This window comes from Heliangelus exortis, chromosome 31 (genome assembly GCF_036169615.1).
Source record: "Heliangelus exortis chromosome 31, bHelExo1.hap1, whole genome shotgun sequence".
Classification (NCBI taxonomy): Eukaryota; Metazoa; Chordata; class Aves; order Apodiformes; family Trochilidae; genus Heliangelus; species Heliangelus exortis.
Genome location: NC_092452.1, coordinates 1,352,593 through 1,379,108, shown reverse-complemented (window position 1 = coordinate 1,379,108; position 26,516 = coordinate 1,352,593). Strand labels below are relative to the sequence as shown.

General features: G+C 67.6%; 5 protein-coding genes across 6 annotated transcripts in view; 2 read left to right on the top strand and 3 right to left on the bottom strand.

Annotated features, from left to right (window-relative positions):
- Positions 1-7,134: 7,134 nt before the first annotated feature.
- GDF11 (growth differentiation factor 11) lies at positions 7,135-12,626 on the bottom strand. Its single transcript, XM_071729598.1, is given in 4 exon segments — positions 7,135-7,501; positions 7,503-7,607; positions 8,491-8,864; positions 12,137-12,626. Coding segments are annotated over 4 exon segments (1,167 nt in total). The 5' UTR covers positions 12,549-12,626; the 3' UTR covers positions 7,135-7,225.
- An 855-nt stretch (positions 12,627-13,481) lies between these two features.
- CD63 (CD63 molecule) lies at positions 13,482-19,973 on the top strand. Of its 2 annotated transcripts, XM_071729600.1 has the most exons (10): positions 13,509-13,555; positions 14,297-14,510; positions 14,605-14,665; positions 17,291-17,364; positions 18,686-18,874; positions 18,969-19,043; positions 19,130-19,225; positions 19,314-19,457; positions 19,534-19,617; positions 19,745-19,973. In XM_071729600.1, exons 2-10 carry the CDS (start codon positions 14,304-14,306, stop codon positions 19,808-19,810), a joined length of 996 nt encoding a protein of 331 aa, XP_071585701.1. In that variant the 5' UTR covers positions 13,509-13,555; positions 14,297-14,303; the 3' UTR covers positions 19,811-19,973. The 2 variants fall into 2 exon arrangements, with proteins under 2 accessions (XP_071585700.1, XP_071585701.1); XM_071729599.1 differs by lacking the exons at positions 17,291-17,364; positions 18,686-18,874; positions 18,969-19,043; ... (2 more) ...; positions 19,534-19,617; positions 19,745-19,973 and adding exons at positions 14,739-14,939; positions 15,077-15,251; positions 15,824-16,788 and having other exon boundaries at positions 13,482-13,555.
- Positions 19,974-20,276: 303 nt separating this feature from the next.
- On the bottom strand, positions 20,277-22,529 carry RDH5 (retinol dehydrogenase 5). Its single transcript, XM_071729601.1, is given in 5 exon segments — positions 20,277-20,615; positions 20,739-20,902; positions 20,983-21,241; positions 22,196-22,433; positions 22,436-22,529. Coding segments are annotated over 5 exon segments (960 nt in total). The 5' UTR covers positions 22,511-22,529; the 3' UTR covers positions 20,277-20,391.
- A 1,387-nt stretch (positions 22,530-23,916) lies between these two features.
- On the bottom strand, positions 23,917-25,243 carry BLOC1S1 (biogenesis of lysosomal organelles complex 1 subunit 1). The gene is made up of 2 exons (XM_071729371.1): positions 25,076-25,243; positions 23,917-24,172 (listed from the first exon to the last, which is right to left on the bottom strand). Exons 1-2 carry the CDS (start codon positions 25,241-25,243, stop codon positions 24,062-24,064), a joined length of 279 nt encoding a protein of 92 aa, XP_071585472.1. The 3' UTR covers positions 23,917-24,061.
- Positions 25,244-26,014: 771 nt separating this feature from the next.
- The window catches only part of ITGA7 (integrin subunit alpha 7), an 11,727-nt gene continuing 11,225 nt past the window's right edge, over positions 26,015-26,516 (top strand). The window contains 1 exon segment of the mRNA XM_071729370.1: positions 26,015-26,020. Coding sequence (XP_071585471.1) covers positions 26,015-26,020 — 6 coding nt within the window.

Here is a 26,516-nt window from a genome sequence, read left to right as displayed (position 1 = left end):
TTTGGGCCAAATCCTGAAACCTTTTTGTGCTCCACACTCCAAGTCCCAGCGAGCAGCCCCAAGGGGGGGGGGGGGGAGGGGTGAGGGGGGGGCACAGTTCACCCTGGTTCTGAACAAGCAATATTGAGAGATTTTGTACCAAAGCTGTGCTCCTCCAAACCCCCCCCCGGGGGGCTCAGCACCCCCTGGAATGTTTCTCCCCCTCCCCACAGAGCAGGGGGGGGGATTTGGGGGGGGGGGTCCAGGCTGCAGCACAGCTCAGGGGGTGCTGAGTGGAAGCTCCCTCCTGGTGTGATGGGAAAATGTTATTTGGGTTTTATTTGTCTGGTTTGTTTTCTGGGTTTGTTTTTTTTTTTTTGGGGGGGGGGGGTGGTGTTTGTTGTTGGTTGTTGCTTTTTTTTTTTTTTGGATGTTGGATTTTGTAAGATGTTTTGGTTTGGTTTTGTTTTGGTTTTTTTTTTTTTTTCTATTTGGCTCTGGCTCTTGCCTGGTTCTTGCCTTGGCAGGGGCCCTGCTTGTGCCGTTCCTTCTCCCTTTCATAATAAAAAAAAAATCCTTCTCCGAGGCAACTCCCGGGTTCTGTCACCACCCGGGGCCCTTCCCCATTTCCCTCCCAGTTTTCCTTCAGCTCCCGGACCCCCAGTTTGAGGGGGGGGGGAGGGGGGGTCGTGTCCCAGCCCCTTCCCAGCTGCATCTCCCCCTCCCTCCCTGGGTCGGTTCCCTCTGCCCAGGGGGGATCCTGGGCTGAGTTTGGTTGGAAAAGACCTTTGGGATCATCGACTCCAAACCTGGGGGTGACGAGCTCCTCCCTGGGGTTTGTTTTTTTTTTTTTAATTTATTTGAGGACTCAACACCCCCCCCCACCCCCCCCCCCCTTTTCCCCAATCCCCCTCCCCTCCCGCTGCCCGTTACGACTCCACCTGATTTATTTTTCCTCTCGGAGCCGGGGGCTGCTCGTGACTAATTTGGGATGAATAGAGGGAGAAAAAAAAAGCGGCGGGGGCCCAATGAGCGGGGGAAAGTGTGGGAAAGGAGAGGGAAGAAAGGGAGAGGCCGGGGAGAGGCGGCGTGAGAGCCGGGAGGGCCCGAGAGGTCCCCAAATGCAGCATGAAGCCACTTGTCACCTCCCGGCTGGACGGGACCGGAGCTCAGGCCCGGGGGGGACACGGGAGAGGGAGAAACGGGGGGGTTGGCACAAGGGGGTGAGGTCCTGGGGACAAACGGGAGCTCCGGTGACAGCTCCGTGTCCCGGCAGCCGCTTTGTGCCCGGGAAATGGATTCGGTTCGGGTTGATCGGAATTGGAGAGGTGGGAAAGGGGGAGGGGGACGGGGGGGGCAGCACCGAGACCCCACCCTGCCCTGGGTCCTGTCCCGGTGGTCGGTGGCTGTGTCACCGGGGGGAGGTGACTCCCAGGGGGACACGGGGACACCTCAGCCTTGGGGACACCGCACCCCTGGGGACACTGGGGATACCTCAGCCTTGGGGACACTGGGGATACCTCAGCCTTGGGGACACGGGGACACCTCACCCTTTGGGGACACTGGGGACATCTCACCCACGGGGACACTGCACCCCTGGGGACATGGGGACACCTCACCCTTGGGGACACCTCACCCTGGGGACATGGGGACACCTCACCCTGGGGGACACCTCAGCCTTGGGGACACTGGGGATACCTCACCCTTTGGGGACACCTCACCCATGGGGACACTGGGGACACCTCACCCATGGGGACACTGGGGACACCTCACCCTGGGGGACACCTCACCCTGGATCCTGGCAGCCTTGGGGAATCTTCTGGCTGGAGCAAAACCCCATCCCCACGGCATGGGGTCGGAGCGGTGGCACTGCCCGGGGGGGGGACACACACTGAGTTTGTCCCCAGGGAGCCTTTTCCTCCGGCTCTGGGATCCTGGCCCCGGCTCCGGCGCCTTCCCGGCCCAGTGGATCCCGGCCAAGCTCCCGTCGATGGTTTAATTACTGGGAACGACGGCAGCGGGCAAGGTCCGGGGGGCCGCCGCATGTCACCGAGCAGCTGTGGGTGGTCGCCCGCATGTCCCTGTCCTAATTTGTGTGTGTGTGTGTGTGTCCCCCTCCTTCAAGCCCTGCCCTTGGGTCTCTGAATTAGGTCACCCGATGGCCGGGGGGGAGCTGGGATGTGGGGTGCAGCCTCGGGGGGAGACGTGAGCAGAACAAAAGCAACCGCTCGTTAAACTCCTGACATCGGCAGCAAACAAACAAAACCCCGGGAACCTCCGGGGGGGGGTGGCAGAGCTGGGACCCCCCCCTTGGAGGGGACCCCGTGGCCCTCAGGGACGGTGGGCAACGGGGGGGCACTGGGGGAACCAGGGCTGGGGCAGGGTGGAGGGGTCTCACGTCGTGTTCCCCCCCCGGGGCTGTTTCGCTGCCGTCCTGAGGGTCCCCGGACTTTTTATCCGCTGGGAAGTTGAGTCTGGAGGCGGCTCCTCCCTTCTCCCTGACCACGCCGGGACCTTGGTGGCCCCGGGAATGGGGCAGGGGGGCTCTGGGATGGGACGGGAGGGAGGGGTGCGGGGTGGGATGGGGGTGGTGGGGGAGGAGGAGCCCCCGAGCGTGTCCCGGAGAACCTCGGCAGGAGGACAGAGCCGGGACACGGCCAATGTCCTCGGAACCACGGGACACGGCTGAACCCAGCGGGGGAGAGAGGGGCGGGGGGAGGCTCCGTGGTGTGTCCGCTCCTCGCCTGGGCCGGAACATCCTCGTGGGGCAGTGACCCCGCGCTGCCCACCCTGTCCCCTCCGCAGGGACCCTCTGGCCCCCCCCCTGTCCCCTCCCCGCCCCGGCTGTAATTAGCTGCGACATTCCCGGCATAGCTCCAGCCCCTAATGAGGCTCCATAAAGCTGCCCCCGAGCCGGCTCCGGCCCTTGGGGCCACTTGTAAAGTTGGGCTGTACAGCGGGGGGGCTGGGAGGAAGCGAGGGGGGGGGGGGCTGGGGGGGTTGGGAGGGCTGGGGGCTCCCACCCTGGGGGGGGGGGGGGGGGGAAAGGGGCTCTCTCCGTCTCCTGGAGCCGGTGGTCTCGTGCAGGGTGTCCCTGTCCCACAGCTCCATCCCTGTCCTGTGTCTCCATCCCCTCCTCAGGATCAACCCCCCCCCCCCCCCCGGCTTTGCTTCACCCCCCCCGGTGGCTCTTGGGGGGACATTTCCCCCCCCCCTCCCCCAGGGTTTGAATGGATTTGGGGCGGTTGTGGGGTTTGCTCAGCCCCTGGGATGAAGCGGGGTTGGGTCTGGGGTGTTCCGAAGGGGTTCGGAGAGGAGGGGGCTGCGGTTTGGTCCCAGCTGGGAGATAAAACCCGGGCATGGCCTCGGCCGCGAGTGGCTCCGGGCCCGGGGGTGGGGGGGGTGGAAAGGGAGGGGGGGGATTCTGTCCCCACTTATCCGCGGTGCGTGGGAGCGTGGGAAAAATGAGAAACATCAGGAAACGATTCCCGGGCGGGGGGGGGGGACGGGACAGCGGGAGGGGGGGGGGATGCCGCGATGTGGGGACCCAGCGAGGCCGAGGGACCCTCCGGGAGAAGCCCCCGAGGAGCTGCAGGACCCACGAACCGAACCGAACGCCTTTGCCAGTCGTTTCCCCCCCCCTTTTCCCCCCTGTTTTTTCCTTCCTTTTCGTGGGGCTACATAAATTCTTTATTGTACAAAAAGTCTAAAAAAAAGCCTCCCTGGGGCAGGGGATGGTGACACCGATCTCGGGGTTCCAGACCAAGTGGCATTTGTACAACACGAGGCCCCGGGACCCCCCCTGACCCTTCCCCTTTCCTCAGTTCGGTTCAGGACCACGAGTGGCCCCGGTCCTGAGTCTCCCGTGTCTCCCACCCCACTCCCACTCTGCAGGTGCTGACGCTGCCCAAGCTCCTGGGTTGTTTGGTTTGTTTTTTGTTTTCTTCGTCTTTGAAACAGTGGGGTTTTCTTAAAAAAAAAAAAAAAAAAAAGATTTATTTTTTAACTTTTTATTTTTGCTGTTCAAGTGCTGTGTTTGCTCACGCGATCGAACCCCCACCCCCACCCATCCGTGGCCCTTTCGGTGCGATTTGGACCCACTGCCTCCCTGCCCGCCCACCCCCCCCAGATCCACCCCCCCCCGACCGACAGAACGAGGAACAAAACAACGAACAAACGAACAGAAAAAAGAACCTAAGACGTTACGCACAGGACCAATACACCGGTAAATAATAATAATAATAATTAATAATAATAATAATTAATAATAATAATATACTGAAGGGGCTGCCCCCCCCCCCCCCACATCTCCCTCGCCTGCCTGGGAACCCCGTGGGGACCAATTAGCCCAGGGCACTGATCCCAGTTGGGGGCTGTGGTCCCAGTACTGGGGTGGCCCCGTCCTTTCTTCAGCGCCAGCTCCTGTACCCCCCCCCCCCGCCCGGGGTTTTGGGGTGCTGGGCTGTGGGTTTGGGGGGGCTCCACGGCCCCCACAGTGCCAGGGATGGACGGGAAGGCTGAACCCCCCGGGCTGCGGCCCCCGCGGCGGCTGCTGCTACCCCGGCAAGGGGGGGGACGGTGCCTTTCGGGGGACAGTGGCCACGTCCCGGGTCGGGGGGAGCGAGCGAGCCCTTTCCAAGTCCCTTCCCAACCATTTCTGGCTCTTTCCTGGCGTGGGGCTCCGCTCCCGGTGGTGGCAGTGCCGTGCCCGGTGGTGGCGGTGCCATACCCGGTGGTGGCGGGTGCCGTGCCCGGGCCTGCTGGAGGACGCAGCCCTCCCCGAAAATCACTGTGGGGGGCACGGAGAGGGGGTGCCCTGCCTGTCACTGCGGAGCCACCATTGGCAACCGCCGGGCTGGTGGCATCGGTCACGGTGACAAAACCCCGGCGGTGTCGGGAGCCCGGCACGGGGGGGCCCTAAGTGCTTCGGCGCCCGGGGCTCGGGGTGTCCGGGGCTCGGGGTGGCCTCGTCCTTGTAAGCGCTTCGGGCCCCGCGGAGCCGGGGACAAGTGCTAAACATCCCGGTGACCCCCCGGCTCTGCCCCCGCCGCCCGGCACCGTCCCTAAGTGCTGCTCGGGGTGGGGAGGTACCGGGCTGGCCCGGCCCTGGCCTTGGGCTCGTTTTCCCCGCCGGGTTCCGGCACTTCTGGAGCGGGCGAAGGGCGATGGGGCCGCGCCCCCCCCCTCCCCGGTTGGAGCCCCCCCGGCACCCTCGGGATAAGTGCTGGGGCCGGGGGCCGAGGGGCTCCCCCGGGGCCGGTTCCACCCCGGTGCCAAGGACAGGACCCAGCACCCTCTCCGGGTGGGAACCGCCGGAGCCCCCGGAGCCCCCGGGGCGACCGAACCCTTGGGAAACCGGAGCCTTTTCTCACGCGAAAAATCATCCAAGCGCCGAGGGCAAATCTGCCGCGTAAGCGGAATTTCTCCCCGGCCGGAACCTCCGTCCAGTCCGGGCCGGTGTCGCCTCCAGATAACCCCGGGGCTGCGGCTGACCCCCTCCCACCGGAGACCCCCCCGAGCCGCCCTCTCCTCCGGCCACCCCCGGGGTGCCAGGGTCAGCACCGGGACGGGCATCCCCCTCCTGCTGGTGGTACTGGGATGGGCATCCCCCTCCTGCTGGTGGTACTGGGATGGGCATCCCTCTCCTGCTGGTGGTACTGGGATGGGCATCCCCCTCCTGCTGGTGGTACTGGGATGGGCATCCCCCTCCTGCTGGTGGTACTGGGATGGGCATCCCCCTCCTGCTGGTGGTACTGGGATGGGCATCCCCCTCCTGCTGGTGGTACTGGGATGGACATCCCCCTCCTGCTGGTGGTACTGGGATGGGCATCCCCCTCCTGCTGGTGGTACTGGGATGGACATCCCCCTCCTGCTGGTGGTACTGGGATGGGCATCCCCCTCCTGCTGGTGGTACTGGGATGGGCATCCCCCTCCTGCTGGTGGTACTGGGATGGGCATCCCCCTCCTGCTGGTGGTACTGGGATGGGCATCCCCCTCCTGCTGGTGGTACTGGGATGGGCATCCCCCTCCTGCTGGCAGTGCCAGGGACAGATCCAAAGCTTGGGCAGCAGCTCCAGTCCCCTGAAGCCGTCTGTGCCGTGGGGTGGAGGTGGGGATGCTGGTGGTGGTGCTGGTGGGATACTGGTGAGATGCTGGTGAGATGCTGGTGGTGGTGCTGGCACTGGTGGGATACTGGTGGTGGTGGTGGTACTGGTGGAATGCTGGTGCAATACTGGTGAGATGCTGGTGGTGGTACTGGTGGGATACTGGTGGGATGCTGGTGGTGATGCTGGTGGGATACTGGTGGGATGCTGGTGGTGATGCTGGTGGGATGCTGGTGGTGGTGATGCTGGTGGGATGCTGGTGGTGGTGGTACTGGTGGGATGCTGGTAGGATACTGGTGGTGATGCTGGTGGGATGCTGGTGGTACTGGTGAGCTGCTGGCGGTGCCGGCTGCCCCGAGGGGGCTCCGGGCTGAAGCAGCCCCTCCCGGGGTGTCCCCACCTTCGGGTCATGGGTGCTGAGCTGGTGGCAGCAGCGTGCCGGGGGGGCTGAGGGCGAGCGGGGGCTTCCTGCGGCAAAGCGCTGGCCAGGAGGGTGAGGAATAAATAAATAAATTAACGAAGGGAGACGGATCCCTCCCGGGCCGGAGCTGCCGCCGGCGCTGGCCCGGCCCCTCCCGGGGGTCTCGCTGCCGGCTCCTGCCACCCCGAAGCGGCCGCTGGGGGACGGGGACCATCGGGCCGTGGGTGTCACCTTGGCCGCGGGGCGGGCAGGGACCTCCCTGTCCCCTGTCACCATTCCAGAAGCGCGGGGTCCTCTCCCCGTGGGTGCCGTGCCGTGCCGCGGGTGGGGGGCGGCGGGGCCGGGGGGGGCCGGGGGGGGGTCCCGGCCGCCCCTTCCCTTCTCCGCCCGTTTGCTTTTATTGCACAATGCGTGTGGAAGCGTGGGGGCGGTGCAGGTTTTCTCCGTGGGATATTTTTTTTTCTTTTTTTTTTTTTTTTTGAGCACCCCCTCCCCTCTCTCTTTCTCTCTCTCTCTCTCTGTCTTTCCCCGATGGCCGCGGGGGATTCCAACGCTTGGTCTTTGTCGTGATTTGTTTGGGAAAACCAAAAAATAATAATAATAATTAAAAAAAAAAAAAAACGAAAAGAAGGAACAGAAAAAAAAAAAAAAAAAAAAAAAAAAAAAGAGGCGTGCTGGCGGCGGGGGAGGGGGGTGCAGGGGGGGTGGCACCGGCCGGGCTCTACGAGCAGCCACATCTGTCCACCACCATGCCAGGGATCTTGCCGTAGATGATCTGCTGCTTGTCGTTGAAGTAGAGCATGTTGATGGGGGACATCTTGGTGGGGGTGCAGCAGGGCCCCGCCGAGCCCCGGGGGTTGGCCTGCTGCACCAGGTGGGTGTGGGGGTACTTCTGCATGAACATGTACTCGCACTGCCCCGAGCAGTAGTTGGCTTTGTATCTCTTGGGGGCGATGATCCAGTCCCACCCGAAGGCCTCGAAGTCGACGGTCAGGGGGGTAGCGGCAGCAGCGCGATTCGGTCGAGTGCTCGTCGCAGTCCAGCCCCAGGTTCCTCCGGGAGCGTTTGTTGTTCTCCAGCACCCGCAGCTCCATGAAAGGGTGCTGGGGGGGGAGAATAAAGGGCTGAGTCCTGGACCGTGGTCCCGCCGCCCCGTCATCCATCCCATGGTCCCACCACCCTTTTATCTCATCGTCTCACCACTCCATCATCTCAAGTTCCCACCACCCTTTTATCCCATGTTCCCACCACCCTTTTATCCCATGTTCCCACCACTCCATCATCCCATGGTCCCAGCACTCCGTCATCCATCCCATGTTCCCACCACCCTTCTATCCCATGTTCCCACTACACTTTTATCCCATGTTCCCACCACCCTTCTATCCCATGTTCCCACTACACTTTTATCCCATGTTCCCACCACCCTTTTATCCCATGGTCCCACCACTCCACCATCCTGTGGTCCCACCACTCTGTCTCCCCATGTTCCCACCACCCTTTTATCCATGGTCCCACCACTCCATCATCCATTCCATGTTCCCACCATCCTTCTACCCCATGCTCCCACCACCCTTTTTTCCCATGGTCCCACCACCCTTTTATCCCATGTTCCCACCACCCCATCACCCCCTGGTCCCACCCCCCCCCTGTTGCCCCCACCCTGGCTCCCACAATGCCCCTACAGAGATGCCACCACCCCCCTCAAGGTGTCCTCGACCCCTGGAGCTGCCAGCAGACTCACTGAGGTGTCACCAGCCCCACGGGGATGTCACCAGCCCTCACTGAGCTGCCACCACCCCCACTGAGCTGCCACCACCCCCACCGAGGTGTCACCAGCTTTGCAGATTTGTGGCCAGTCTCACGGAGCTGTCACCATCCCCCTGGAGCTGTGACTGTCCCCATCGAGCTGTCATTGTCCTCAGGGAGCTTGTCACCCCCTTCCCCCCCTACAAACTCCCACGGAACCAACCCCCCCCCCCACCTTACCAGCCCTTCGGCCCCGGGTCCCAGGGAGGTGACAGCCAAATCGTTGCCGTTGGGGTCGAAGGCGTTGATCTCGATCCCCCAATTATTTTGGGGCTGCTTGAACCAGTTCTGCAGCACGTGCTTGAAGTCGATGCTCTGCCAGTGGCCCAGCCGGGAATTGAGGTCGATTTTGAGGGAACGGATGCGGATGTGGCGACTTCCTTCCTCCGTCACCGGCTTCAGCCTCAGGATCTGCAGGTAAACGGTGGCCGTGTGCTGGACGGGCCGGAGGTAAACCCAGAGCTGAGCCTTCACCACCTTGGTGAACATGATCTTGGGGCTGAAGTTGAAGAAGCAGCAATGGGGGTTGCCCTCGATCTGCACCGCCGGGTCCGCTGCCAGAGGAAGGAAGGAAGGAGGAGTCAGGGGCGGCACCGGGACACCCCCCCACCCGCCCCCCCACCCCTCCCGCCCCCTCCCCACCGTCGCCTCCTCCCTCCCCAAGGCTCCAGCGGGGGTCAGTCCCTCCGCGGGGTGAAGGTTGGGTCAGGGGCCGCCCCGGGGGTCACCGCCACGAGGACCCCGCTGACCCTGAGTCCCCCCCCTGGAGAGGGGTCGGGACGAGCAGGGCGGGGGGCTCCGGCCCCACAGCACCTGCCCTGCTTCCCAGCACACCCCCAATTCCCCCCCTGCCCCCCCTCTGCCAGGACCCTTCACCCCCATCACCTCACACCGGAGGGGCGGCCAAGTGGTCACCACCCCACGGGACCCCCCAAACGTCCCACACGGGGGTCCCCGTCCCCTCGCAGCCCCCACGGCTGCCGTTTTCCCTGTGCTGGTGAACATCTGTGTCAAATTGAGCCGGGAATTTGCCCCCCCCTCTCTCCCCCCCCCGGCGCAGCCCCCTCCTCCCGCACCCCCCGGTCACGTTTAATAGCCCCCAGCTGCTGCGGGGCCATTTGCTGCACGGGGCCTCCCCCGACACCGGGGGTCACGACACCGGCTGCAGCCCGGGGATGCCATCGAGCCCCCCCGCCGCGCCCACCAAAACCCAAGTCAGGGGGGGCCGGGGGGGCCCAAACCCCTCCCAGCAATCTGCTGTGCACAAGCCCCCCGTCCAACCCACGGCCCCCTGGACACCGCTTCCCCCCCCCCACCCCCCCCGTGCTGTCTCAAGGCCGTGGTGCTGACTCCCCCCTCCCCCCCCCAGCTCCCACCCGGGGCAAGTTGTGCCCCCCCCAGACCCTTGGCTGGGGCCTTGTCACCTGTCACATTGTCCCAGCCTGGGGGGGCTCTGGGCCCCCCGTGGGAGCGGAGTGCCCCCTCCCACGCTGCCTGAGGGTCCCAGTGGCCTCGGGGGCCGGTCCTGTGTCCCCCCTCCCACACTGCCCAGGGGTCCCGGTGGCCATGGCTGACTCCAGGGTTTGTTTTGGGGAGGCTCCAGGTGGGAGCTGCCAAAACTTGAAGCCTTCCACTGCAGCAGCACCGTGGGGGGGACACCGGGTGTCGAAGGGGGGGGGTCTGGGGTGCCGGGAGGGTGCCGGGGCGGGGGGGTCTGTGCCACGCTGGCTGCTCCTGGCACGGCAGCAGTGCCAGGATGCTGCTCCGGTCGCTGTGGCAACGGGGGATAAAGGTTACCGGGACATCGGTCACAGCTGAGTATGTGCGGGGAGGGCGGGCAGCCCCCGGCCCCCCCCCCGATACCCCCCCCCCGGGCTCTTTGTTCCCACCGGGGCCGGGTTTGGGGCTCCCACCTCTACCCCGTTAACCCCTCGCCTGCCGCGGGGATCCGGAGCCCCCCTCCCCATCCCCCTGGGGACCCCCGTGCCAGCGGTGGCTCTGCCGTGTCCCCCTGTCCCCGCACCAGCCCGCTGACCTTGAGCGGCTCCGGGCAGCGCAGTGGCACGGGCAGAGCCCCCCCCGGACACCTCCCCCAGGGCCCCCGCAGCCCCTCACCCCAATCCCCCCGGGCCCCTCATTAAGGTCCCTCCACCCCGTGGGTCGCGAGGGTCACGGGTAGCCCCTAAATGGCTTTAGGACCCAATTAACCTGCCCGAGTTCCTCCTGGAGCTACAAAAAATGGGGGGGTGTGAGGAGAGGGGGGGACTGGGATTAAGGGGGGGCGGGGGGAACCCGAGAGCTTTATGGCTCTGCTGCCTATAAACCTTTTTCCCTCCTTCTGTTCAGGAACCATAAAACCCCACACAATTGCCACGGGTTGGGGGGGGGGGCTGCGATGGGGGGAGGAAAAATCATAATAATAACAACAACAGAGCCGGGGCAGGGGGAGGGGGGTTGCGGGGGGCCAAACCCTACGGCTCACTCGGCTGTGGGGCTGCGGGACCCCCGGAGCGGGGCCGTGCCCAGGGGTGTCCCCCCCACCCCCTCCTCGTCTGGTGTTTCATTTTGGGGCCCCCGAGCTGGTTAAGGGGGGGCGGGAGCAGAGGGGGAGGAAACCCCCAGCGTGTCGTCAATTTTATGGGTAATAAAATTTCAAAGCCGCCCGAGTCTATTAATGCCTGGGAAGGAAATTGGTCGGGGGGCTGCGGGGGGGCGGGGGGCAGCGCCTCACACTTCCCTCCCTTCCGCTCGCCCTTCACACCCGCCCCCACTCCCGGGGGTCCCGCAGCCCCCCCGCCTCTCCCCCCCCGCCTCGTCCCAGCGCTGGAGCAGGTGGCACCGCGCTGGCACCGGGGAAACTGAGGCACGGAGGGAGGCGGGGGGTGTTCAGCTGCCCCCTCCCCTCCCTGCCAGGGACCCCTGCACGTCCTGCTGTCACCCTGCCACCTCCCTGCCGCCACCCTGCCGTCGCCCTGCTGTCGCCCTGCTGTCACCCTGCCACCACCCTGCTGTCACCCTGCCACCTCCCTGCTGTCACCCCGCCACGTGCCGCGGCAGGAGCCCAGCGCTGGCACCCGCAGCCCGGGGGGGGCCCTGCGGACCGGGGGGCGTCACCGCACCAACCGACCAGTGTCCCCAGTACGGTCCCGCTGCTGGCGCTACCGCCGGCTCCCGGTTCCCAGTACTGATACCAGTGCCAGGTCCTGGTCCCTGCTACCAGCGCCCAGTCCCACCACTTACTGGTACCAGCACCGGATCCCAACTCTCCAGTGCCAGGTCCCAACTCCCAGTTCTGGCTCCCAGTTGCCAGTTCTGGCTCCCAGTTCTGGGTCCCAGTCCCAGGTCCCGGGTCCCAGTTCCCAGTGACCATTCCCAGCCTCGTCTCCCAGTTCCCTGTGCCCCGTCCCGGCTCCCGCCGCGCTCTCCTATCCCCGTGTCCCCGCGTCCCCGTGGGGTGCGGTGCATCCCCCCGGGACCTCCACGAAGCCACCGCGGGGAGGGAGGAGGAGTGGGGGGGGGCGGGCAGGGGTACCGGGGGGAGCTGAGGAGAACCGGGGAGAAGTGGGGGGGAGCCGAGCGTCTACCGGGGGGAACCGGGAGGAACGGGGAAAGGGACGGGGGGAGGGGGGGGGTACAGGGAGCGGCGGGGAAGGAAGGGGCGCCCGGGGGGAGCCCAGGGAACCCCGGGGGGACAAGGGAGGAGGGGAGAAAGGGGAAGGGTGGGGGGTCGGGAGTCGGGGTTGGGGTTTGGGGGATGTGGGGGGGGGGGGGTGTCCGCCGGCGAAGTTTTCGTTCGGCGGCGGGGCGGAACAAAGGCGGCACTGACTTTCCTGGGCCATGCTGATGACGGTCTCGGTGGTGGCGTGGTACTCGTCCTCCTCCAGGTACTCGTCGTGCTGCAGCGAGTCCCCCTGGAAGTCGTGGAGGTCGAGGAGCTGCTGGAGCGGGGGGGCCTTGGGCAGCAGCTGCTTCACCACCTCCCGGGTGATGTTGGGCGCTTCCTTCAGCCGCAGCTTGCTCAGGATCTGCGACTTGATGCTCTCCAGCCGCAGCTCTTTGCTGTGCCGCCGCCACAGGCAGACGGGGCAGGCGGGGGGCTGCTGCTCGCCCACCGCCCCCCCCCCTTCCCCCGTCGCCGCCACCGCCGCCACGGCCGCCACCAACGCCGCCAACCCCAGGAATACCGGGGCCATCCCGGGAAAACCTTTCCCCGCCGGGCCGCCCCCCGCCCCGCGCATCCACCGCAACGCGCAAGGGGCGCGGAACGGCGGGGGCGGGGAAGGACCGGGCGGGGAATGGGGGGGGGGGGGGTGTTTGTTGTTGGAATAAATAAAAAAAAAAAAAAAAAAAAAAGGGGGGGGAAGAAAAAAAAAAAAAAAAGCGGCGGCAGCGGCAGCCCCGGGGTTTTATACCCCAAGAGAAGTGTGTCGTCAGCGGCCTTGATTGGCTGCGGCCGCACAAAAGAGGTTCGGGCAGGGGCTTGGCACCAGCCGCCGCCGGCCCCCGAGCACCGGGAACGGCCCCGCCGCCCCCGCGCCCGCCCCGGTTCGCTCCGACATCCCCCTCCCCAAATCCCGCCCGCTTAGGGGGAGGGTGGGGAGTGAGGCGGAGCAGCGAGGTGGGACCCCCCCAACTCCCGGCAAGTGCGGTAGGGCCGGGGGAAACGCGACCCCCCGAGTTGGGTCCCGTCTCGCCGAGCCCCGGGAACCGGGACGCGCATCCCGGTGTCCCCCGTCCCCCCCTCAACCTCGGTCACCGCCACCCCCGGAGGAGGGGGGGAGGCGGCTGTGGGGGGGGGTTGGGGAGGGGAAATGGGGAGGAGGCGAAGGGGGGGAGGGGGTCCGGTTCCTGACCCGCACCCCCGCAGGGGCTGCCCCGCTAGGGGGCGCTTTTCCGCCGCTCCGGAGCGATCGCGTTTACACCGGTAAAACCGGAGCCAAACGCTGAAACGGAGCCGGGACGCGAGCGCCACCTCGCGGGAAGGGGGGCACCGGCACCGGGGGCGGGGGGCCGAGGAGTGGGGGCACACGTACACTCCCTTATCCCCCCCCTACACACTCCCACCCCACCGGGTCCCGGTGTCCCCGCGGGGATGGCATCAGCGGTGTCACCACCCCGCGGCCGTGTGTCCCGTGTCCTCCCCCACGGCCCCGGGACGAAGGGGTTAACGATTCGGTGTGACGTATCCCGACAGGCCCCCCCCACCGGCCCCGCCCACCAGGAGCTGTCAGCGCCACCGGGCCCGGTAACGGCGACGGGGGGGCCCCGGAATCCCACCAGGGGAGACAGAAATGGGGTGGGGGGTCCCGAGGAGCATCTCCCCCACCTGGGGGGGGTCGGGGGGGTGGGGGTCGCCCCTCCTAGGGGGTCGCGGAAGAGGGCACCGGGCCGGGGCTGCGCTGCTCGTGGGGGGCTGCCCCAGCACCCCGCAGCTCTCTGGGGGTGCAGCAGGGACCCTGAATGCTCCCACGCGTGACAGTGTTCCCCTCGCGGGGACACCACAGCGGGGACGTGTCCTTGGGCAGGCACAGCCCCACGTCCTTGTGTCCCTTGCCCACGTCCCAGCATCCACATCCCCAAGTCTCCATGTTCCCACGTCCACGTCCCCACCAGCCATGTCCCCGCGTGCCCACGGCTTCCGTGTCCTTATGTCCCCACGTCCACATCCCCATCCCACATCCCCAGATCCCCATCCCACATCCCCATCCCACATCCCCACATCCCCATCCCACATCCCCACGTCCCTGTGTTTGTGTCCCCACGTCCCTGTATCTGTGTCCCCACGTCCCCGTGTCCCCACGTCCCCATCCACGTCCCCACCTCCGGGCTGGGGCCTCTGCCCGCCGGTGTGATAATTTTAGCTGGGTCCCCACCCTGGGGCTCCCCACACCCAGCAATTAGGGGCAGGGCTCTGGAGCCACACTGGGACTGAGGGGGGGACGACAGGACATCTTCCCCCCCTTCCCTGACCACCGTGTCCCCTCAGCCCGGCCATGGGGGGGGGGCTGCTGCAGGCCCTGGTGGGGGTCTCGGAGAAGGCTGCGGGCATCGCCCGGCTGTGCCGGCGTGAGGAGCCCCTTTTCCAGCTCCTGGTGGCCGAGAAGACGGGGCCAGACAAGAACAGGAGGTTCCTGCAGGACTTCAAGACCCTGGCGGATGTCCTCATCCAGGAGGTTATCAAGCACGACCTGGGGAAGGAGGTAGGGGACAATGTGGGAGGGGGGGGGGGAGTGTCCCCAGGGTGTCCCTTTGTCCCTTTGCTCCAGGGCTGAGCCGCTCTGTTCCCCCGCAAAGTTCCCCGAGCTCCAGGGTCACATCCATGGGGAGGAGTCCAACGAGTTCAGGAACACACACGGTGAGTCCCGGGGTGGGGGGTCCCCCCAAGCTGGGGGTTGCGGGGCCGTGGCTGAGGCCGGGGTTGCTGGCAGGGGACACGGTGGCCGTGAGGGTCTGTGCCACGCCGGGGGACACGGCAGCTCTGCTGCTGTCGGTGCTGGAGCCCGAGAAGGTGGCTGCAGAGCTGCTGGCGGCTGCTGTGCACCAGGAAGTGGAACTGGGGGACCCCGAGCTGGCGGGGGTGACACTCAGCATCCCCCCCCAGGACCTGGCCATCTGGATAGACCCCATCGGTGAGGGGGTGCTGGGAGATTGTGGGCTGGGAACCCCCCTTCTGGGTGGGAACCCCCCCTTCTGGGTGGGGACCCCCCCTCTGGGTGGGGGCCCCGATTCCCCCAGCTCACCCCGGTGAATTTGGCTGCACCCCCAGACTCTACCAATGAGTACATCGGGGGGCGCGAGGACGTGGTCCCCATCGATGGCATCGCCCCCACGGGGCTCTGCTCGGCCCTGGTGCTGATCGGGGCCTACGACCGGCACACGGGATGCCCCGTCCTGGGCGTCATCAACGAACCCTTCTTCCGCCGGGACCCCCTGACCCACCGGTACCGGCACAGGGCTAGGGTGGTACCGAGGGGGAGGGGGGGTGGCGCAGATGGATCCCGGCGCCCCGAGAGGGGAGCTTGGGGACCCGGTGACAGGGGGGCTGCGCTCAGGGTCCCCATCCCCACAGGAGGCAGGGACCTGGGGACCCGGTGCCGGGGGGGGGGTGTGGGGGGGTCAGCACTCAGTGTCCCCATCCCCACAGGCGGCAGGGAGCTGGGGACCCGGTGCCGGGGGGGGGTTGTTGGGGTCAGCACTCAGTGTCCCCGTCCCCACAGACGGCAGGGAGCTGGGGACCCGGTGCCGGGGGGGGGGTTGTTGGGGTCAGCACTCAGTGTCCCCGTCCCCACAGACGGCAGGGAGCTGGGGACCCGGTGCCGGGGGGGGGTTGTTGGGGTCAGCACTCAGTGTCCCCGTCCCCACAGACGGCAGGGAGCTGGGGACCCGGTGCCGGGGGGGGGGTTGTTGGGGTCAGCACTCAGTGTCCCCATCCCCGCAGACGGCAGGGAGCTGGGGAGCCGGTGCCGGGGGGGGGGGGTGGGGGGGTCAGCACTTAGGGTCCCCATCCCCGCAGGTGGCAGGGGAGGTACCACTGGGGCGTCGCTTATGGGGACACAAAGCTGAGCTCCCTCAGCCCCCCGCCGCCCCCCCGCCCGGTGCCTTGCGTGGTGCTGAGCCGGGCGGAGGGGTCGGCGGTGCGGGGGGCCCTGGGACCCCTGTGCGGTGACCGCCTGCGTTTCGCCGCCGGCGCCGGCTACAAGATGCTGTGCGTCCTCCTGGGACTGGCAGACGCCTACGTCCTCTCCGAGGGCAGCACCTTCGCCTGGGACTCCTGTGCTCCCCACGCCATCCTGCGGGCCCTGGGGGGGGGCGTGGTGGCCCTGGCGGGGGCCCTGGGGGCGCGGCGGGCGGGGGACAGCGGGGACCTCCCCGAGCTGGTCTACAACCGCCCGGCTGAGGGGGTGGTGGGGGCCGAGCGCTGGGCAAACAGGGGGGGGCTGGTGGCCTATCTGCACCCCCAGCACCTGGAGGCCGTGCTGGCCGCCTTGGCCACCGCCCCGGGGCTCTGAGCCACCGGGACCCCCGGGGGAGGGGATGGAGGGGGGAGGGGGAGTGGGGTAGCCAGGGCTATGGGGGGGGGGGGGGTGACCGGAAACGAGGGGCACGAGGTGGTTGGGACCCTGGGGTGACAGCGGCCCTGGGGTGGTGACACAGGGTGGGGTGACCAGGATGAAGGGGCACAGGGTGGCTCTGGGTGTGGGACATGGGGTGACAGGGACCCCAGGGTGCAGGGTATGGGATGGCAAAGACCCTGGGGTGGGGGGCACAGGGTGGGGTGACCAGGACCAAGGGGCACAGGGTGGCCGGGACTCCCTGGCACGAGGGATGGGGTCCCATGACCCCCGTGTGCAGGGTCAGGGGTGACAGGGACCAAGGGGCAGAGGAGGTGGGGCAGTGGGAGGGGGTGGGAACTGTGGGTCCCGGGGTCCCCCTGCTCCCCATGTCCCCCCGTCCTCATTAAAGTGTCCCCGCACCCGCCTCTCTCTGCTGGTCCGGGCCGGGACCAAAGGTGGGTGGGGGTGGCCGGGGCGGGACCGGGGGGGTCGGGGCGGTCCCGGGGCGGTCTCGGGGTTTCCTGTTGACTTGTCCCGTCACATGGTCGTGGAGCGGCGCCGGTGAGAGCCCGGGGCGGGGGTGCGGCGGCACCGGGCAGGGAGTGGGTCTGGGGCAGCGGGACCAGGAGCGGGTCCGGGTCCAGGTCCAGGGACAGGGACAGGTAGCGGTCCGGGAGCGGGTCCGGACGGGAAGTGAACCGGGAGCGACCCGGGACTCCGGGGTTCGGACATCGGGAGCGGCGGCACCGGGCAGGGAGCGGGTCCGGGAGCGGGAGCCGGGGGGGGGGGGGAGCGCACCGGGAGTGTCCCGGGACGCTGTGACCCAGGCCCTGGGAGCGGGACCGGGAGTGGGATCGGGGTGCGGGGGACCGGGCGTGGTGCCGGTACCGGCAGTGGTACCGGGGCTGAAACGGCGGCTCTCGCAGGACGAGCCATGGCGGTCGAGGGCGGGATAAAATGTGTGAAGTTCCTGGTTTTTATCTTCAACTTCATCTTCTGGGTGAGTGCTGGGCCGGGGGGGGCTGGGGAGGCCCAAGGAGGGGGCCCCGTGGCCACAGAACGGGGCAGACAACGCAGAGCCCCGCGTTGTTTCCCCCCCCCCGACGTCACCGACCCCCCCCATAGGGCCCCTTTGACACCCCCTGACCCCCCCCCGCAGACCCCCACTTGGGTTCATGGGGACACCAGGGGAATGGGGACTGCTGGGGGAATTCACAGGGGTCTCGGGGGGGGGGGGGGGGCTGTGTCTCTGGTACCCTGGGGGGTGCTGAGGGAGCAGGGGGGGTGCGGCTGCCCCAACCCCCCCCGGGACGAGCCGGGCCCGGCCCCGCGCTGCGGCCACACGGCGCCATCGGTCGGTTCCAGGGTTAAGAGACCGGGCCGGCCACGCCACGCCCTGGCCCGGGGGAAGCCGAACCCCGAGCAGTGGGGACCCCAGGGCTGTCCGGGTCCCCCCAGACTCCTTTTCCTCCTCTCCCGGCCGGGTTTGGGGAAGTCGGGGTGAGGAAAGAGGCGCGTGGAGCCCAACCGCCATAACGGGACAGGGGGGGACACGGGGAGGGGGGGGGTGAGAGGCGCCTTCCCGTCCTGACCCCCCCACGCAGGGAATGACTCTGTCCCCACCCTGATCCTGCCGAGCTGAGTCACCCCTGAAGGGCCGGAGAGCGGGGGGAATGCGTGGGCCAGGGGGGGGGACACACGGTGGGGACACGGGTGCCAGGCCCCCCCCCCCCGCTCCCCCCACGAGTGTTTGTGCAGCCGGCAGCCGGGCCCTTTGCCCACACCCGGTGAGCAAACACGGCCGGGAGCACCGGGAGGGGTGGCCCGGGGGGGGGGTCCCCACCCCCGCGTGAACGTGGAGCCTGAGTGAGGGTCCCACCCCCGGGGGGGTTGGGGGGGGGGGGGGGGAAGGATGGATCCGCTTCTGCTCCAATGCTGGGGAGCCCCAGGGGGGGGTCCTGGATCCTGGGGGTGCTGCTGGTGCCCCCTGGCATTCCCCATGGGTGGGGGGCTGGTACTGCCCCCCTTGAATCCCCCCCCCCCAACTCTTGCCCTAAAATGGACTCCTGGCATTCCTGCAGCCACCAGCCCCCCTGCCACTGCACTGCCCCCTCCTGCCACCCCCTCCCTGTGGGGACACTCCTGGGGGGCTCCTCTGGGTTGAGGGGGGGGGGGGGGGGGGGAGAGCAGAGACCTCAACCCCAAAGGATCCCCAAACCCCGGAGCTGCCGCAGGGAGGATGCTGTGCTGAGGGGTGACCCCCACCCTATTGGTTTGGGGAGGGGTCCCGGCTGCACCCCAATGGGCTCTGCCCCCTCCAGGTGTGTGGCGTGGCCCTGGTGGCCATCGGGATCTATGCCCAGGTGGCCCTCAATAAGACTCTGGCCTTCAGCAGCTCCTCAGCCGCCAGCAGCCCGGTTGCCATCATGGTGCTGGGTGTCATCATCTTCTTCATCTCCTTCTTCGGCTGCTGCGGTGCCTGGAAGGAGAGTTACTGTATGGTGACCATGGTGAGCACCCTGAGCCCCAACCCTGACCCTCCCCGTGCCTGAAGACCCCCACCCTGACCCCCACCCTGACCCCCCCCTTTCCCCCACCCCGCAGTTTGCCATCCTGCTCGGCATCGTCTTCCTGGTGGAGATCGCTGCTGCCATCACTGGATTCGTCTTCAAGGACAAGGTGGGGATGTGTAGGGTGGGGGCACAGACCCACCCGGATTCTGTGGACCCCCCGTCTTCTTCCTGACCCCCCCGCCCCCCCCCCAGGTTCACTCTCTGCTGGAGGAGGGGCTGCAGAACGCCCTGGAGAGGTACGGACAGGACCAGCCCCTGACAAAGGCGATGGATGATCTCCAGAGGGAGGTGAGTATGAAGAAGAGAGGGACCCTGAGGGGGGGGGGGGAGGAGGCCTCTCAGCCCCCCCCCAACCCCCTGGGCTTTCCCACGGCAGTTCACTTGCTGTGGAGTCAAGAACTACACGGACTGGGACACGGTGGAGCAGTTCAAGGTGAATAACACGTTGCCACGCTCCTGCTGCCGGGGGAACTCCAGCTCCTGCAGCCCCCGCCTCGGCCCCAACATCGTCTATGAGGAGGTGAGACCCCCCCCGCCCCCCCTCGCCCCCCCTATAATTGGATCCTGGGGGTCCTGAACCTCTCTGCTCCCCCCAGGGCTGTCTCCAGAGCACTGAAGCCTGGTTGAGGTCCAACATCCTCATCGTGGCCGCCATTCCCCTGGGCATCGCTTTCTTCGAGGTAAGATGTGGGGCTGAGCCCCCCCCCCCTGGTGTGGGGCTGAGTTCCCCCCCTCTGTATGGAGCTGTGCAGGATGGAGACCACCCCCAAACCTCCCCCTCCCCCCCCCTTTCCCTCTTTTTTCCAGATTCTGGGCATCATCTTTGCCTGCTGCCTGATGAGGGGAATTCGCAGTGGCTACGAGGTCATGTAGCCCCCCCCCCGCCCCCAGCTGCCCCCTGCCTGGGGGCTGCTCCCACTCAGGCTCCCTACGTGCTAAACAGCCCGGGGGGGTCACTGCCCTCAGACCCCTCCCCGTGTGCCAGGGGGGGTTGGGAAGGGGTGTCCTGGTGTTTGGAAATAAAAAGTTCTGTAGAGCTGTGTGTCCCTTGTGCCCCCGGGGGGGCTCCTTCGAGGTGGGGAGGGGTCCCTTGGCCCAATGGGTGCTGCTCTGTCCTGTGACTTGAAGCCCCCTCCACTCAGAAGGGACTGGGAACAGCAGGACGGGGGGGGGGGGGGGCTGGGTGTGAGCAGCCCCCTCCCACCCCAGCACTTTGTGGGGGGTGGGGAACACCAGCAGGACACTGGGGGTGGCGGTGACAGCCCCCTCCCCCCAGGCTGTGCCCCTCAACACCCCCTTGGGGACCCTCTCTGTGCTCGGGTGCTGCCGCAGGGACCGATTTGCACAGCGCCCACCACGGGGGGGTTTATTTGCAGCGCTCTGAGGGGGGGGGGCTGGATTTGGGAGGGGGGGAGGGGTCGGGGCGGGTCTCCCGGCCCCGGGCCAGGGGTTGGCTAGCGGAAGCGATGGGCTGGCTTGGGCAGGATGGTGGCCAGGGCGAAGTCGACGATGCAGGCGGGAGCGTAGGATGCGGGGAGCCAGAGCAGCTTCGCGTCCCATCCCGCACTGTAGCGGGTGCGGGGGTGCCGGGCCCCCAGCGCGTGCTCCACGCACCGCGTCACTTTGCTGAGGTCCCCGTCGCAGATCAGGTTCATGATGAAGCGCTGCACCTTCAGGTCTAAAAAGAGTCGGGGGGGGAGATGCGGGGAAGCGGGAAATCAGGCGAAAGCCCCGCTCCGCTTTTGCCCGCGCCGTTGGGATGCGGGGAAACTGAGGCACGGGCGCGGGGGAGGCCACGCACACTTGTGGAAGAAATCCTCGCCGTAGCTGAGCCGCGTCTCCGGGGCCAGGCGGTCCCAGAGCTGGCGCAGGGAGCCCTCGATGCTCTCCAGGTTGGTCACCGCCGTCTTGAAGAAGCCGGGCTCGACGATGCTGACCTTGACCCCGAAGTGGTACATGTCCCTCCTGCGGGGACGCGGGGCCCTCAGGGCGGGAAAGGGGTGGGTTGGGTGGGGTCCGTGGGGCGGGCGGGGGTCGCCACCCACCTTAGGCTGTCGGAGAAAGCCTCCACGCAGAATTTGGAGACGCAGTAGCCGCCGCCGTTGGCCGAGAGCCGCCCCAGGACGCTGGAGGTGTTGACCACCCGACCCCGCGCCCGCTTCAGGAGGGGCAGGAACTGGAGGGTCACCTCGATCACCCCGAAAGCGTTGACGGCCATGACCTGCCGGTAATCCTCGATCCCCATCCACTCCGTGGGCCCGATGGGGTTGGCCACCCCCGCGTTGTTCACCAGCCCGAAGAGACCTGGGGGGACACGCGAGGGGACGTGCGGGGGGACACGCACGTGGGTGAGGTCTTGGCCCCTGAGACCCCCGTGTCACACCCCCTGGTCCCCTCTTGACCCTCCCCAGTCCTGTCCTGCCCCATAACCCCCCCCCTAAGACCCCTTGTAACCCCCAGCTCCATGGCTTCCTTCCCTGGGACCCCATCCCCCCCTTAGCACCTTCCCTGGGACCCCATCCCCCCCTTAGCACCTTCCCTGGGACCCCATTCCCCCTCAACACCTTCCCTGAGACCTCATCCCCGCCCCCCCCCTTAGCACCTTCCCTGAGACCCCCATTCCCCTCCCCCCTCAGCACCTTCTTTGGGACCCTATCCCACCCCTCAGCACCTTCCCTCCAACCCCATCTCCGTCCCCGCTCAGCACCTTCCCTGGGACCCCATTACCCCCTGAGCACCTTCCCTGAGACCCCCTCCCCCCTCAGCACCTTCCCTGGGACCCCATTACCCTTCACCACCTTCTATGAGACCCCATCCCCCCCTTAGCACCTTCCCTGGGACCCCATCCCCCCCTCCCCCCTCAGCACCTTCCCTGGGACCCCATCCCCCCTGAACACCTTCCCTGGGACCCCATCCCCCCCTCAGCACCTTCCCTGCGACCCCACGGCCTCTCCCCGGTGACCCCACCCCACAGCCCCTCCCCCAGGACCTCATGTCACCCCTCAGCCCCTCCCTTGTCCCCTCCCTTGTGACCTTACACCCCCTCTCACCTCCTCCCTTACCCCCCCCATGTGTCCCCCAGCCCTCCCGTGTCGTGTGTCCCCCCCCCTCACCACCCCTCCCCCAGGACCTCATGTCACCCCTCAGCCCCTCCCTTGTCCCCTCCCTTGTGACCTTACACCCCCTCTCACCCTCCTCCCTTACCCCCCCCATGTGTCCCCCAGCCCTCCCCGTGTCGTGTGTCCCCCCCCCCCTCACCTTTATCCCCCACCTCCCCCTGCACCCACTCCACGGCGCGGCGGATGCTGTCGCTGCGGGTCACATCCAGCAGGGTTGTGCGGAGGTGACCGGAGCAGCTCCTCTGGAGCCCATCGGCGCCTTTTTGGGTCAGGCAAGCTGCCAGCACCCGGTAGCCCCTCCGGGCGAGCCGCCGGGCCAGCAAGTTGCCAAAGCCACTGTCGCAGCCGGTGATGAGGACGTGTTTGTCCCTTGACCGAGGGCAGCGTCCCGGCGGTCCCGCACCAGCCAGCCCAGAGCCCAGGCCAGGGCGAGCAGCACCGCGTAAAACCACATCGCGGGGGCTGGGGGCGTGAGGGGGGGGGGGCTAGGAAGGGGACCCAGGCGTCCCGGGACTCCCCCCGCCCCCCCCCCCAAACCCCCACCCTGCACGACCCTGAGCAAAGCCCCGCAAAAGCCCGCGTCCCCTCCCACCCGCGGACCCCGCACCCTGGGGGGGGGCAATGACACCCCCCGCCCCGCACCCCGGCCCCCCAAGCAACCCCCCCCTCCCCAAAGCAAACCCAAAAGGAAGGTGGGAAGGGGGGGGCTGAGTCCAGCTCACAGCGGGTCCCACCTGGGAGCTCGGTGGGGGCCATGGGGCACTCGGGCCCCCCCCGGGGGCGGGGGTCTCTGTCCTCCTGAGGTGGGGGTCACACCCCCCAGGACGAGGCTCCCACCCCCCCTCTCCCTCTGCCCGGGCCGGCGCGGGGATTATCCCAGCACCGTGCGTCAGCGCTTGGCCCGAACCCAGGGCTGGAGGGGGGGGGCACCGAGGGGGGGGGGATCGCCCGGCTGCTCCCCCCACTCCCCCCCCCGGGGACCCTCTGTCCCTGCCCTGCCTGAGGAGGTGACTGTCACTGCTGGCCCCAGGGACCCCCTCCTAAGGAAGCTCCAGGGATTTTTTTTTTGGGGGGGGGGGACACATCCCCCCTGCAGGACCCCAGACTGGGGAGGTTTTGGGGGTGTCAGGACACCCCCCCACCCCCCCCAGTGCTTGCGAGTCACGAATCTGCTGGGGGTCCAGGCTGATAAAACCCCCAATCCCTTCCCCACCCGGGGGGGGGGACCCCCCGCAATGGGGTGAAGGGGGAAAGGGGGGGGGGGGGGTCGAGCAGCAGCCCCCTCCCCAACAGGGCAGCGCTGAGACCCAACAGACTCCTCTCCCTCCAGACCCACAGCCTGGGGGGGGGGGGGCACAGTCGCGATTTGGGGTGTGTGGGGGGGTGAGGAGCCCCCCACCCCATGCCCCCCCACCCCCCACCCCCCACCTACCTTCGGAGGGGCAGCGGCTCCCGGCGCTGCTGCCGCGCGGGGGTGGCGGAGCCGCTCTGAGCCCCGGGGGGGTCGGGGCTGCTCCTCCCCCTGCCCCGGGGCAGAGCCCGCAGCCAAAGTTCAGGGTGGGCTGAGCCCTCCTGACCCCCCCCCCCCCCGCGTTGGGTCCGTGGGGGGGGGGGGTGAGATTTGGGTGGGATTTGGGTGGAGGGAGGTGCTGGGATCCCCCCTTCTTCTTTAAGCAGGTGGGAACCCCTTCCCCCCCCCCCCCAAGGCACACAGATCCCATTCCCCATCCTGGGAGGGGGGCACTGCCTGTAAATGGGGGGGGGGGAGACCTTTCCCCCCCCCCCGTGGGGGGGGATTAGAGCCCTCCCGGAGCAGAAGGGGCCCTTTGTTTGGGAGAAAAAGGGGCCTCAGAGCCAGGGTTAAGTGGTAAGAGGATGAGGGGGCTTAGGAGGGGGCACCGCCCCCCAACCCCAACATCCCGGATTTATTCTGCTGGATCCTGGGGGGGCGGGGGGGGGGTCCCAGGAAGCATCTGGGGGGGGGCGGGGTGGTCCTGGGGGTGTCTCAGGAGCAGGAGGGTTGGAGCTGCCCCTTGTAGACGTACTCCAGGGCGGTGGCGATGGTTCTCATGTCCAGCTCCATGCTCCGGGCCCAGTTCTCCACATCCCCGATTTCCTGCCGGAATTTGGGGAGGGGGAGAGAGGGGGGGGGAGGGGTCAGGGAGCTGCTGGGATTTCGGAAGGGTCCCACCCACCCACACACCCCGCGGGCAGCTGCATCCCCCTTGTGGAGGGGGGGTTTGGGGGTGCTGCCTCTCCCCTCTGGAAGGGGGGAATTTGGGACATGAGGAGGGGGGGTCTTGTGGGGTTGGGACACCCACTGGTGACATGGGGATCCTGCGGGGTTGGGGACATCCCCCTGCACACCCACTGGTGACATGAGGGTCCTGTGGCGTTGGGACACCACTAGTGACATGGGGGTCCCGTGGGGTTGGGACATCCCCCTGCACACCCACCAGTGACACTGGGGTCCCATGGGGCTGGGACACCCACTGGTGACATGGGGGTCCTGTGGGGTTGTGACACCCCCTGCACACCCACTGGTGACACTGGGGTCCCGTGGGGCTGGGACAACCCACTGGTGACATGGGGGTCCTGTGGGGTTGTGACAACCCCCCTGCACACCCACTGGTGACACGGGGGGGCTCGTGACACCCCCTGCACACCCACTGGTGACACGGGGGGTCTCATGGTGTTGTGACACCCCCTGCACACCCACCAGTGACAGGGGGGTTCCCGTGGGGTTGGGACACCCCACTGGTGACACGGGGGTCCTGTGGGGCTGGGACATCCCCCTGCACACCCACTGGTGACACAGGGGTCCCGTGGGGCTGGGACACCCCCCCAGTGACACCTGGGGGGGGGTCCCAAGGGGCTCTTTCCCACGGGGGACATCTGCCCTTGAGCCCCCTGGTGACACCGGGGCTGCTTCCAGAGGGGAATCCAAAGGTTTGGGGGGGGGGGGGTGGGGGGTTCCCCCTCTTTTTTCCCGTGGGAGGGGGGGTTCTGGGCCCCCCACCTTGAGGGCCTGGTTGAAGTTCTCCACCATGGTGATCCACTGGGCCGTCTGCTTGGCAAACTGGGCTGCCTGGACCTGCAGGGTCTTCACCTCCTGGTCCAGTTTGCGTTGGTTGACGTAGGCCTGGGCCACCCTGGGGGGGGGGCGAGGGGGGGGACACAAACACATAAAGGGGGGGTGGGGTGGTGGGGGTCCCACCCAATGGCCCTGAGATGGGGGGAGTCCCTGGGGAGGGGATGTGGAGGGGTGGGAAGGGGGATTGGGGGTCCCCAGGGGGGAAGAAGGGGAGAGGGAAATGGGGGGAGCCCATATGGGGGTTTTGGGGGGGGGATCCTTGTGGGGGGGGTGCAGGGGTCCCTGGGGAGGGGGGATTGGGGGGTCCCCAGGGAGGGAAGAAGGGGAGAGGGAAATGGGGGGGGGTGTCTATGGGGGATTTGGGGGGGTTTGCAGGGGTCCCCGGGGGGGAAGAAGGGGAGAGGGAAATGGGGGGGAGCCCATATGGGGGTTTGGGGGGGGAGGTCCTTGTGGGGGGGGTGCAGGGGTCCCTGGGGAGGGGGGGATTGGGGGGTCCCCAGGGAAGGAAGAAGGGAGAGGGAAATAGGGGGGGTGTCTGTGGGGGGATTTGGGGGGGATCCTTGGGGGGGGGTGCAGGGGTCCCTGGAGAGGGGGGGGTTGGGGGTCCCTAGGGGGGAAGAAGGGGGAGAGGGAGATGGGGGGGGTGTCTATGGGGGGATTTGGGGGGGGGTGCAGGGGTCCCTGGAAGGGGGCATTGGGGGGTACCTGGGGGGGAAGAAGGGGAGAGGGAAATAGGGGGGGAGCCCATATGGGGGTTTGGGGGGGGAGGGTCCTTGTTGGGGGGAGTGCAGGGGTCCCTGGGGAGGGGGGATTGGGGGTCCTCTGGGGGGAAGAAGGGAGAGAGGGAAATAGGGGGGAGCCCATATGGGGGTTTGGGGGGGGAGGTCCTTGTTGGGGGAGTGCAGGGGTCCCTGGGGAGGGGGGATTGGGGATCCCAGGGGGGAAGAAGGGGAGAGGGAGATGGGGGGGGGTGTCTATGGGAGGATTTGGGGGGGACCCTTGGGGGGGGGGGGCGCAGGGGTCCCTGGGGAGGGGGCATTGGGGGTCCCCAAAGGGGAAGAAGGGGAGAGGGAAATGGGGGGGAGCCCATATGGGGGTTTTGGGGGGGGGATCCTTGGGGGGGGGGTGCAGGGGTCCCTGGGGAGGGGGATTGGGGGTCCCCAGGGGGGAAGAAGGGGAGAGAGACATGGGGGGGGTGTCTATGGGGGGGGTTTTGGGGGGGATCCTTGTGGGGGGGCACAGGGGTCCCTGGGAAGGGGGGGATTGGGGATCCCCAGGGGGGAAGAAGGGGAGAGGGAGAGAATGGGGGGGGTGTCTATGGGGGGATTTGGGGGGGACCCTTGGGGAGGGGGGATTGGAGGTCCCA

What these genes read in the sequence shown, in the direction of transcription:
- CD63 (XM_071729599.1), top strand. Translation starts at nt 14,304, where the DNA reads ATGGGGGGGGGGCTGCTGCAGGCCCTGGTGGGGGTCTCGGAGAAGGCT. An exon ending in AGCACGACCTGGGGAAGGAG is followed by an intron (nt 14,511 to 14,604) that starts GTAGGGGACAAT and finishes TCCCCCGCAAAG; the next exon opens with TTCCCCGAGCTCCAGGGTCA. An exon ending in CGGGACCCCCTGACCCACCG is followed by an intron (nt 15,252 to 15,823) that starts GTACCGGCACAG and finishes CCATCCCCGCAG; the next exon opens with GTGGCAGGGGAGGTACCACT.
- BLOC1S1 (XM_071729371.1), bottom strand. Translation starts at nt 25,243, where the DNA reads ATGTGTTTGTGTCCCCCCCCTCGCCCCCCCCCCAGGGTGGCCCAGGCC. An exon ending in ACTTCAACCAGGCCCTCAAG is followed by an intron (nt 24,173 to 25,075) that starts GTGGGGGGCCCA and finishes AAATTCCGGCAG; the next exon opens with GAAATCGGGGATGTGGAGAA.